Source organism: Oncorhynchus clarkii, chromosome 13 (genome assembly GCF_045791955.1).
Source record: "Oncorhynchus clarkii lewisi isolate Uvic-CL-2024 chromosome 13, UVic_Ocla_1.0, whole genome shotgun sequence".
NCBI classification, from domain to species: Eukaryota; Metazoa; Chordata; class Actinopteri; order Salmoniformes; family Salmonidae; genus Oncorhynchus; species Oncorhynchus clarkii.
Window position 1 is genome coordinate 44,011,463 of NC_092159.1, and position 11,039 is coordinate 44,022,501.

At 42.6% G+C, this 11,039-nt stretch overlaps 1 protein-coding gene across 7 annotated transcripts in view; it reads left to right on the forward strand.

Annotated features, from left to right (window-relative positions):
• Positions 1 to 10,540, forward strand: part of LOC139364780 (histone deacetylase 5) — an 87,545-nt gene extending 77,005 nt beyond the window's left edge. For all 7 annotated transcript variants that reach the window (XM_071101845.1, XM_071101844.1, XM_071101843.1 and 4 more), the window contains 10 exons: positions 1,422 to 1,471; positions 1,695 to 1,802; positions 2,039 to 2,094; positions 2,317 to 2,404; positions 2,535 to 2,752; positions 2,918 to 3,036; positions 3,363 to 3,496; positions 3,677 to 3,761; positions 3,899 to 4,064; positions 4,258 to 10,540. In XM_071101845.1, the coding sequence (XP_070957946.1) occupies positions 1,422 to 1,471; positions 1,695 to 1,802; positions 2,039 to 2,094; positions 2,317 to 2,404; positions 2,535 to 2,752; positions 2,918 to 3,036; positions 3,363 to 3,496; positions 3,677 to 3,761; positions 3,899 to 4,064; positions 4,258 to 4,297 (1,064 nt within the window). In that variant the 3' untranslated portion in view covers positions 4,298 to 10,540. The remainder of the gene's footprint in view (positions 1 to 1,421; positions 1,472 to 1,694; positions 1,803 to 2,038; positions 2,095 to 2,316; positions 2,405 to 2,534; positions 2,753 to 2,917; positions 3,037 to 3,362; positions 3,497 to 3,676; positions 3,762 to 3,898; positions 4,065 to 4,257) is intronic.
• The last annotated feature ends 499 nt before the right edge of the window (positions 10,541 to 11,039 follow it).

The following is an 11,039-nucleotide window of genomic DNA, read 5'->3' on the forward strand; positions in this document are numbered from 1 at the left end:
CAGACCCCTTGACTTATTCCACAATATGCTATGTTACAGCTGTATTCTAAAATGGATTTTAAAAGCTTTTCATCAATCTACACACAATACTCCATAAGGAAATGTTTGCAAATGTATAAAAAAAAAGATATCTTGTTTACATAAGTATTCAGAGCCTTTGCTATGAGACTCAATTGAGCTCAGGTGCATCCTGTTTCCATTGATCATCCTTGATGTTTCTACAACTTGGACAGAGTCCACCTGTGGTAAATTCAATTGATTGGACATAATTTGGAAAGGCACACACCTGTCTATATAAGGTCCCATATTTGACAGTGCATGTCAGCAAAAGCCAAGCCATATGAGGTCGAAGGAAGCTCCAAGAGAGGATTGTGTCGAGGCACACATCTGGGGAAGGGTACCAAAAAATGTCTGCAGCATTGAAGGTACCCAAGAACACCGTGGCCTGCATCATTCTTAAGTGGAAGAAGTTTGGAACCACCAAGACTCTTCTAGAGCTGGCCACCCGGCCAAACTGAGCAATCGGTGAAGAAGGGCCTTGGTCAGGGAGGTGACCAAGAACCCGATGGTCACTCTGACAGAGCTCCAGAGTTCTACTGTGGAGATGGGAGAAACTTCCAGAAGGACAACCATCTTTGCAGCACGCCACATGTCCAATCAGCACTCCACCAATCAGACCTTTATGGTAGCGAGGCCAGACTGAAGCCACTCCTCAGTAAAAGGCACATGATGAAGGATGAATGGAGTGAAGTACAGAGAGATCATTTGATGAAAACCTGCTCAGGATCTCAGACTGGGGTGATGGTTCACCTTCCAACAGGACAACGACCCTAAGCACACCACCAAGATAACGCCGCAGTGACTTTGGGACAAGTCTCTGAATGTCCTTGAGTGGCCCAGCCAGAGCCCGAACTTGAACCCGATCGATCGAACATCTCTGGAGAGACTTGACAATAGCTGCGCAGCGACGTTCCCCATCCAACCTGACAGAGCTTGTGAGGATCTGAAGAGAAGAATGGGAGAAACTCTCCAAATACAGGTGTGCCAAGCTTGTAGTGTCATACTCAAGGCTGTAATCGTTGACAAATGTGCTTCAACTAAGTACTAAGTAAAGGGTTTAAATACTTATGTAAACGTGATGTTTAAAAAAATAAAATAAAAATTCATTATGGGGGTATTGTGTGTAGCTTGATAAAGGAAAAAAAAAGATTTTAATACATTTTGGAATTGGGCTTTAACAAAATTTTGAAAAAGTCGGTGTCTGAATACTTTCCGAATGCACTGTATCCCGAGCATCTTGGGAAAAGAACTCCCTGCTTGGAAGGCTAAAATGTGTGTGATAAAATGTTGAAAAATAGCTAAATAGTGTTTAACTTGTTTAAACTACAACCTAATCTGTGTTCCCTGATTGGCTCCTTAAGGTCCAATCAGTCAGAAGATGTATGCTGTGTTGCCCTGTGGAGGCATTGGGGTGAGTGTTCCATCCATCCATCCATTTATAATGGAGTGACATTTGCATTTTATTTAGAGGTAGAGATTCGATAATACAGTATCAGAAAGTCATGCAGTTTAATTGTAGGATATTCATTCAACATAAGCAGCACAAAGCTGAGCATTACATCACCTACAGAAGTGTCATGTTAGAAGAACAGTAGCAGGGTGGGGATGAGTGTGTTCTCTATTGCCCTCTGCAGGTGGACAGTGACACTGTGTGGAACGAGATGCACTCCTCGGGCGCTGTCAGAATGGCTGTTGGCTGCGTCATCGAGCTGGCTTTCAAAGTGGCCGCCGGGGAACTGAAGGTAACATTACCAGCCTCTCCGTTCCACTACTGTTTGATTGAAAGTTGTCAGGGGCAACCTTTCACCTTAATTTAAAACAAACAATATGTAATAATCATGTACTATACTCTGTGGGTTTGTTCATGGGTGGACACTGTACTACCCTGATCAATAAGCACTTAATCACTTGATTTTGATGATGGATAGGCCTACTCAACATTCTCACAAACTGTTTCTCTCTCTCCTCTCCGTTTCAGAACGGTTTTGCCGTGGTGCGTCCACCAGGCCATCACGCTGAGGAATCCACTGCCATGTGAGTACACCCAGGGAATCATGGGTAGAGCCAGGGGAGTGGCTAGGGGGCTTCAAGGGAGTTGGTTTCAGTTCCATAGAGACGTGTCCTGTGCGATGGTTGATACAATAATTGGTACAAGCGTCTCTTTTGAGTAGCTACTGGGCAGTGCCCTTCAACAATCTCCCTGTTTCTGCTGATAAAAGAAAAATGGACATCTTTTGTGTCTGTCTTTGTCTGCAGGGGCTTCTGCTTCTTCAACTCAGTGGCCATCACAGCCAAGCTGCTACAGCAGAAACTAGGAGTGAGCAAGATCCTCATCGTGGACTGGGTGAGTGGGGTCGTATGTTGTTAGCGATGCCCTTTCTGTGCTAGTGTCATGATACCAAAATATATACCATACGTTATGTGATCAATGCAGGTCATGTATTATTATTCACATATCCATTCTCTGTGTCCAGGACATTCACCATGGTAACGGAACACAGCAGGCTTTTTACAACGACCCCAATGTACTTTACATTTCCATGCATCGCTACGACGATGGAAACTTCTTCCCCGGCAGTGGGGCTCCTGAAGAGGTGGGGGTTGGACCTGGTGTTGGCTTCAACACAAACATCGCTTGGACAGGGGGCGTAGAACCGCCCATGGGTGACGTGGAGTACCTGACTGCCTTCAGGTGAACAGACGGTTGTTGGTCATTAGCTGAACAAGCAGCAACATTGGCACTGATCTTTCATTCATATGAACAGGCTCTGCTTATTTAGCACGCTGCTTAGTTCTTGCAGATGGTCTGGAAACGTAAGAAAATAAAATGTCGTTCTCCATCTTGTCTGTTAAACAGGACGGTGGTGATGCCCATAGCCAACGAGTTCTCCCCTGACGTGGTCCTAGTGTCCGCTGGGTTTGATGCCGTGGAGGGCCACCAGTCCCCTCTGGGAGGATACAACGTCACTGCTAAATGTAAGTTGAACATTACTCCGTCTTTACGTGTCAGTTTTTCTGCCAAGCCTTTTCCATAGTTTGTGCTTTTATAGGAGGGTCCTCCAGCTAATTGTATATACACTACTACCCCCTGCTGGTAGAATAGTACTTAACCACTAGAAGAAAAGCCAGAGACTCCATAGGAATATTGAAGTACGTCAATTATTTCCTATCATAAGGGGTCTTTACTTCATAAACCTGCACAAAACTAAAATTCCCGTGCAGACCTCTCCTATTTACATCAATTCATGATTTACTCAGATTATACTCAGTACAGGGTCAGTACAGTGTTGAACCATCCTCAGGTTTCAGCCACCTCACCAAGCAGCTGATGAAGCTGGCAGGGGGACGTGTGGTCCTGGCGCTAGAAGGAGGTCACGACCTCACGGCCATCTGTGACGCCTCCGAGTCCTGCGTGGCGGCCCTGCTCGGCGATGAGGTATGACATCATCTGCTATAGGAGGGGAGAGTGGCGTGATGTCAATTACACTACATGTCATTTGGTAGAGATGGATGTAATTGTTCAGTGGAAATTCTTTGTTTTTACATCCAAATCTGTCGATCTCTCTCCCTCCCTCTACACTCTCTCTCGCACACTCTGTCTCACCCTCTCTGTCAGTTGGACCCCCTGCCACAGGTTGTCCTGCAACAGAAGCCCTGTCCAAAAGCTGCTGCCTCTCTGGAGAGGGTCATCGAGATACAGAGTGAGTTAGTTCGCTAAAATCAAAATTATCATTGTGTTTTTCCTGCACATATGCACTTAGTTGTGTTTGCGTCATGTGTATCACGTCACCCTTAACTGACACGACTCTCTCTCTCCCTTATCTTTCTCTCCCTGCAGGTAAACACTGGAGCTCTCTCCAAAGGTTGGCTCCCACGGTGGGCCAGTCCTTAATGGATGCCCAGCGGAGAGAGAAGGACGAGGCCGACACGGTCACCGCCATGGCATCGCTTACCGTGGATACTGAGCAGGCCGCCGCTTCCACCGTCTCCACGGAGACCAGCAGGTAAACACCTGCACCATTCACTCTTTTGGTGATTTTATGTGGTTTTGGAATTGCTGTTTTTAAGATATCAGACTAAGTTCCACTGAGACTTATCATATACGTTTTGCACAACCTTCTTTGGTAAGGGCTTTTATTTTGGCATGACTAAGAGGCTAATGTCTGTCATGCCGTTTCCTATTTGGTGTACCTGCAGGTCTACAGAAGAGCCAATGGAAGAGGAGCCTGTCTTGTAGGAGGAAACGGGGAGTTGTCACGACAGCGCAACACCTTTATCTCCATGTCCTTCGGCACTAGCCTTCTCCTGTCATCCTCTCCTCTTTCCAGCTCTCGCCTCACCTCTTTCCATTTCCTGAGGAATGATGGACTTGTGCTAGCCTCCCTTTCCAACTCACTGAGGTGAGTTTGTTAAAGTGTGTGTGTGTGTGGGAGAGGAGAGGCGGGAACACACAGACCTAAAGAGGGCAGCGGCAGATATCCGTGATTGGTGGAAAAGCAGGAAGAGGCGGGACCTTTTGAGGAGCCTGTGTGTCTTGCTTTTTTCTTTGAATCTTTTTTTGTAAGCAGAAGGCAGTGGATCCAGGAGGGTACCTCGGCTATGAGGCCCGAGAAGCTTTGTACATTTCTTGTCATACTTTATACTTTTCAGGAACATTAGAACTGAAAAAGCCAACAAGCAGCAAAAATATTTCAACAGTCACAAATACACTCAAACACACCCGCATTATATTATACACACTAAGTTCCCAACAGCGGAACAACAATGGGGTTGTATCAATGAATAATGCTCTTCCTTTCAGAGCATGCGTACCTCTGTTCCTATTTTGTCTGTCATTTGGTATTCTCGTGCGTCTATTCAATAATCTGTTCAAAGAAGCACACAAACATATGATATGTATATTTGTGTGTGTGTGTATGTATGTATGTATGTATATAATATATATATATATATATATATTACACACTGTATATTCCTTTCACTGTATCCGATATCAGCTGTGGTTGTGGAGGTCGAGCTGTGGATCCTGCCAAGGGGGACTTACTGGCTGAAGGAGACAACATATCTCTCCAATACAGCCTTTTCTTTTTTTTCTTCAAGAAGCCTCAGCTCCCTCCACTTTGTATGGGACAGAATGCATTTTGAGGTGGTTTTTACCATTCTACTTTGTTTGGACTATCAAAAAAGGACACATGCATACCCAGAATCAAATTTACCGTTTGGTGCAATGGAAGCCCATGGATTGGACGAGGAAGGATTTTGTGGAATAATGCTTAGATTATAAATTTTTGTCTCACGCTTGCTGCTGCGACTGGGAGACTTGTGGTGGTCATGAGACTGGAGAAAGACGTTTTTAGAAGAACTTGGTGCCTTTATATTAAATATCCCTGTTAACACCAACTACACCACCACTTAGCAGAACACAGGACAGAAAGACAAATCCACACACTTGTTACACTCATGTCTGTTTTGTATATTTGTTTGCTTGTTTGTTTCTTTCAAAATGCCTTAATTTCCTCCAGAGAATGCACCATTTTAGCTATCTCCGCAGAGATAGGAGTAGAATCCTATGTCCTCTCTCTTTCTGGGTTTGTGTAATACTCTAGGTCAAAGGTCAGTGTGGCCTTAACAACTGAGGTTTTTTTGCGTCCTTTATCAATCCCGACCCGTACATATGCGGCTGACGGTATGATTGTGAGGAAATTTGAATGCTACAACGACCAACTTTCTTTGCTATGTCACTTCCTGTCACTTGTAAATACTGCATCCTGTTCTGCTCTGGCAAACCCCTCAACTTGAGACGGTTCAATAACGAACTCATTGTTTTTCCAATTATTTAGAGGAAGGACTGAACTTGGTCACTTTTTTTTTTGTAAACAAATGTTTTATTTTGTAAAAAATCAAATCTAAGATGTATACGAATAATGACAATAAGTGTTAATCAAATGTGGATATGAATATTACATTTGAGAAGAGTAAGAAAAACAACAACAAAAAACATTTCATGTTAAAGCCACCTAAGCACACATCGTGTTAGATTTGCTATCAATGTTTTGTCCTTTTTTCTAAGTGCCATTTGTTTTTTCCACACAAAAAAAAGACAACAGAAATTGTGATTTGGTGATATGTGGATTGATCTCATTTGGCAAATAACCATGAGCAAGCACCACTTTAGATGTTTACACTGCAATACCCCAATCCCTCAACTGTTGCCCACTTGTCAGCTGTCATAAACCCTTTGTTTGACTTAGTGTCCAGGTGCTGTGTTATCTGGTCTCCGGTGTTGTCATCAATATTTATATTTCTCAATCAATGAAAAGTGTTTGCACTTGACACATATGATCAAACAAATTAAATACTAAGATGTCTTTATCCCGCTGAAAAATATATTTTCCAATCTATCATCATGCTTGAGGAATTCATACAAATCAAGTATATCTACTAGGGAATGGTAACCGACACCTCAAAGACATGCTCCGGAACTTTGGCGACTACTAAGTATTTTTTTTAAACCGCCGGCTTTGGGCTGGATGTGTCAATGTGTAGTTCATGCATGCATAATCTATGAGCAGAATTACTGTCTTACCTCAATTAGCTACGCAATCCCTAGTTTAAAAGCCACTTTTTGGGGGGGTGCTGTGCTGCGGGAAATGTCTTTATTTTCCCCCACTTGGGCCAGCTCCCTAGCAATTTGAGTAAAACCAATGAGCTTCTGCCCCTCGTCAGCTAGCGAAATGTACATGGTACACCTACAGCAGAGAAAGAGAGATCAATGACATGGTGCACATATCTGCACATATGTGACGTAATACACAATTGTTGGGGGACACTTTTTGCTCGTTGGCACAACTTTCAGAACTACCGGTTAAAAAGTATCCAAAAGTACCAGAGAATCTCTTTTTAACCAGCATACTCTCAGGAGATAATGTGTCTACATTGATCATTTTGTTTTATTTCAAACAATGTAACATAACACTGACCAAGTCTTCTGCATCTGTCCTCTTTATTGAGGTAAACTATCATTAAGGAATAGGTTATTTCTAGTTTTCCCCTGTAATGATATATTTCATTCTCTACCTGTCCACTCACCATCGTAAGGTACTCTTGTCCCTTTGTCACACAACTGTATATTGAACTTATCTACATACTGTAATAACTATACAGTGGCGACGTTTTCATGAACGTTAAATGGGTGTCAACGCCTAACTCTCTCACTAGTTACCCTTCTTCATATGGAACACAAAGGGCTAGCCTAGTTCAATACAACATGTACATTTTATTATAGGTTTTCAGCCCTGTCATTTGAAGTCTATATGACTCCATGTCCATCTCAAGTAGATCAAGCGTTATGCTCCAATCCCAAATGAATGGGAAAGTTGGACACTGGCACTGTCTAAAATGTTGAAATCAGATAATCTTTCCCATTTTTATTTGGGATTCAAGCATACAGTGCTATCAGGAAGTATTCAGACCCCTTGATTTTTTTTTGTTATGTTACAGCCTTCTAAAAATGTATTTAAAAAAACAAATTCCCACCAATCTACACACAATACCACATAATGACCAAGCAAAAACTTGTCTTTTTAGAATTTTTGCAAATGTATCTCAAATAAAAAAACAGCAGCACCTTATTTACATAAGTATTCAGACCTTTTGCTATGAGACTTGAAATTGAGCCTGTTTCCATTGATCATCCTTGATGTTTCTACAACTTGATTGGAGTCCAGCTGTGGTAAATTCAATTGATTGGACATGATTTGGAAAGGCACACTTCTGTCTATATAAGGTCCCACAGTTGACAGTGTATGTCGGAGCAAACACCAAGCCATGAGGTCGAAGGAATTGTCCATAGAGCTCTGAGACCGGATTGTGTCGATGCACAGATCTGGGGAAGGGTACCAAAAACATTCTTCAGCATTGAAGGTCCCCAAGAACACAGTGGCCTGCATCATTCTTAAGTGGAATAAGTTTGGAACCACCAAGACTCTTTCTAGAGCTTGCCGCACAGCCAGACTGAGCAATTGGGGGAGAGGGGCCGTGGTCAGGGAGGTGACCAAGAAACCGATGGTTCCTCTGTGGAGATGGGAGAACCTTCCAGAAGGACAACCATATCTGCAGCACTCCACCAATCAGGCCTTTATGGTAGTGGTCAGATGGAAGCCACTCCTCAGTAAAAGGCAAATGACAGCCCACTTGGAGTTTGCCAAAAGGCACCTAAAGACTCTCAGACCATGAGAAACAAGATTCTCTGGTCTGATGAAACCAAGATTGAACTATTTGGCCTGAATGCCAAGCATCATGTCTGGAGGAAACCTGGCAACATCCCTACGGTGAAGCGTGGTGGTGGCAGCATCATGCTATGGGGATGTTTTTTAGTGGCAGGGACTGGGAGACTAGTCGGGATCGAGGGAAAGATGAACAGAACAAAGTACAGAGATCCTTGATGAAAACCTGCTCCAGAGTGCACTGGACGTCAGGCTGGGGTGAAGGTTCACCTTCCACGCACAGAGCTAAGACAATGCAGGAGGGGCTTTGGGACAAGTCCATGAATGTCCTTGAGTGGCCCAGCCAGAGCCTGGATTTGAACCCGATCGAACATCTGGAGAGACCTTAAAATAGCTGTGCAGCGACGCTCCCCATCCATCCTGTCAGAGCTTGAGGCTCTGCCGAGAAGAATGGGAGAAACTCCCCAAATACAGGTGTGCCACGCTTGTACCGTCATACCCAATAATACTCAAGACTGTAATTGCTGCCAAAGTTGCTTCAATAAAGTACTGAGTAAAGGGACTGAATACTTATGTAAATGTGATTTACGTTTTTTTATTTTTTATGTATAATCTAAGAATCTGTTTTTGCTTTGTCATTATGGGGTATTGCGTGTAGATTGAGGGGGGGGGACTATTTAATCAATTTTATAATAAGGCTGTAACGTAACAAAATATGGAAAAGGTGACGCCGTCTAATTACTTTCCAAATGCACGTTACAGCTGGAGCTACTTGGACTTGGAATCATGTTGACATTGGAGCACCTTCGAGGTCTGAAACTTTGAATGGTGAGTGAACTACCCCTTTAACGTCATAGCTCCTGTTGTCATACCGACCATGGTTTGCTCTTTGTGTTGTTCTCCAGTGGTACTACTTCCCAGACGGAGCACATGTGACCTGATGTCACAGAAAAAACAGGCATTCGCCATTTGAACGAACTCTAATCTCGGTGTTGTCACAATCATGTCACCAGGGTAGGAATTGAAACACTCTACACTTGCAAAATTGTTGGTGGATGCCACTGTACTCACATATGTAATGTACACAGTAGTTCCTACTTCCTTTTACATGTGGCTATGTTGTGGGGGGTGCTTGCAGTACATGTGACTACTGTGACCTTGTTTTATGTTTTGATGTAGATCATTGACCATTTGAGATTTGGTGCACAGTTTTGTACCTCCACCTTGTATGGCATATATAAGGGTTATTGGGCTGTCCTGTGGGTGAGATGGCATGACAGAATTACCCTTTTTCTTTAATTGAACTGATGTGTGTTTTGGGAGGTCAGAGCTTTTTTCCTGTAGGTATATTGGAGGTGCAGCAAAAAAAACAACACTCAAATCAAGAAAGTCTACTCAGAATAAAGGAATGTTTTTGTGTGTTGCCTTAGACAAAACAACTACTACAAGTGGCAACCATGCAAATATGTTCTGTCTAAACAGATACTGGAAGACATCCAAGTTTGTAAATTATATCGACTTATCCACCATTGAAGATAGCTTTATTGTTGCTGCCACACTATTTTGCTATTCAGTAAATAATGTATATTTATTGATATTTCATACGTTGTGTATATGTAGTGACCTATGATCGTCAAGGTTCAAAGAGTAATTGTATATTTTTTGACTTTGGAAAGAGAAGTGTGTCTCTTACATTGTCCTTCCACTGCGCTGGTGTTTCAATCGCCACTTTCTGTGGTTGGATGTTTGAATATGTGACCGTCTTTTACCTTATATTTTAAATATATTCTTTCTCTCTTCTGGTCATAACTAATGCAGACGTTTTGAATTGATCAAAGCACATTCCTTAATTTCATGTTCTTTCAAATGCTTTCCTGTTGCGACAATACAAATGTGTTTATACTAATTGCTACTCACGTGTATAAGTGCATATATGTGTACACATGTGCAATACACGCTATTTGAACAATCTATTACTGTGACTATTATGGATGAAAATCGCTGTCCCCAAGAATTTTTTTCATGAGTTGCATTGTGCACAACGCCACCTTGTGGGTTAGCAAGGATCTTAAAGGGAATGTTGAGTCTGATTACTGTTTTATTTCAGGTTTTGTGTAAATTTTAAAGCCCTTTTTTATTACTCATTGTAATGTTGTGACATCCTATTTGAGTAAATATTTTTTAAAGTGGGCCTGTTAATTGTCTGAAACTCAATAAAGCGATTCACTGCTCCAATACAAAGAGGAGTAAACATATTTCATTTACAGTGTCGGTTGTGGGATGGTGGGGCCCTGACCTGGGGGGGGGGGGGGGGGGGGGCTGCAGGGACAGTGCCCAGTCGGTAATCGGGCTTGTAACAGGCAAGTCAAAAGCATATCCTTAGGACTGTCCACTCCACGTACCCATTTATGGTGGAAATTAAGATGAATGTGAAATGCCAACTGCTTGGATGTTTTACTCTTGTGCTAGTGATGAGGGATGTGTATGGTCAAAGCAACACTCAAATTCAGTCTCCAAAAAGTGTGAGTGAATTAACGAAATGTTTTTATGCAATATTGCAACATCTTGAAGTACAATTGCCGCTGTTCATGAGCTAGTAGTCGGACTTGTTAACTGGTTGCAGTTATACACGTGCCGGGTTCAACCAGTTAGCAAGTCTGACATTAATTTATTTGACAAGGATAAAATGTATGACTTTAGTTGTGGCGAGAAGGACTTCTAATAAAACATTACGAGATCTGGACAATTAAAGGT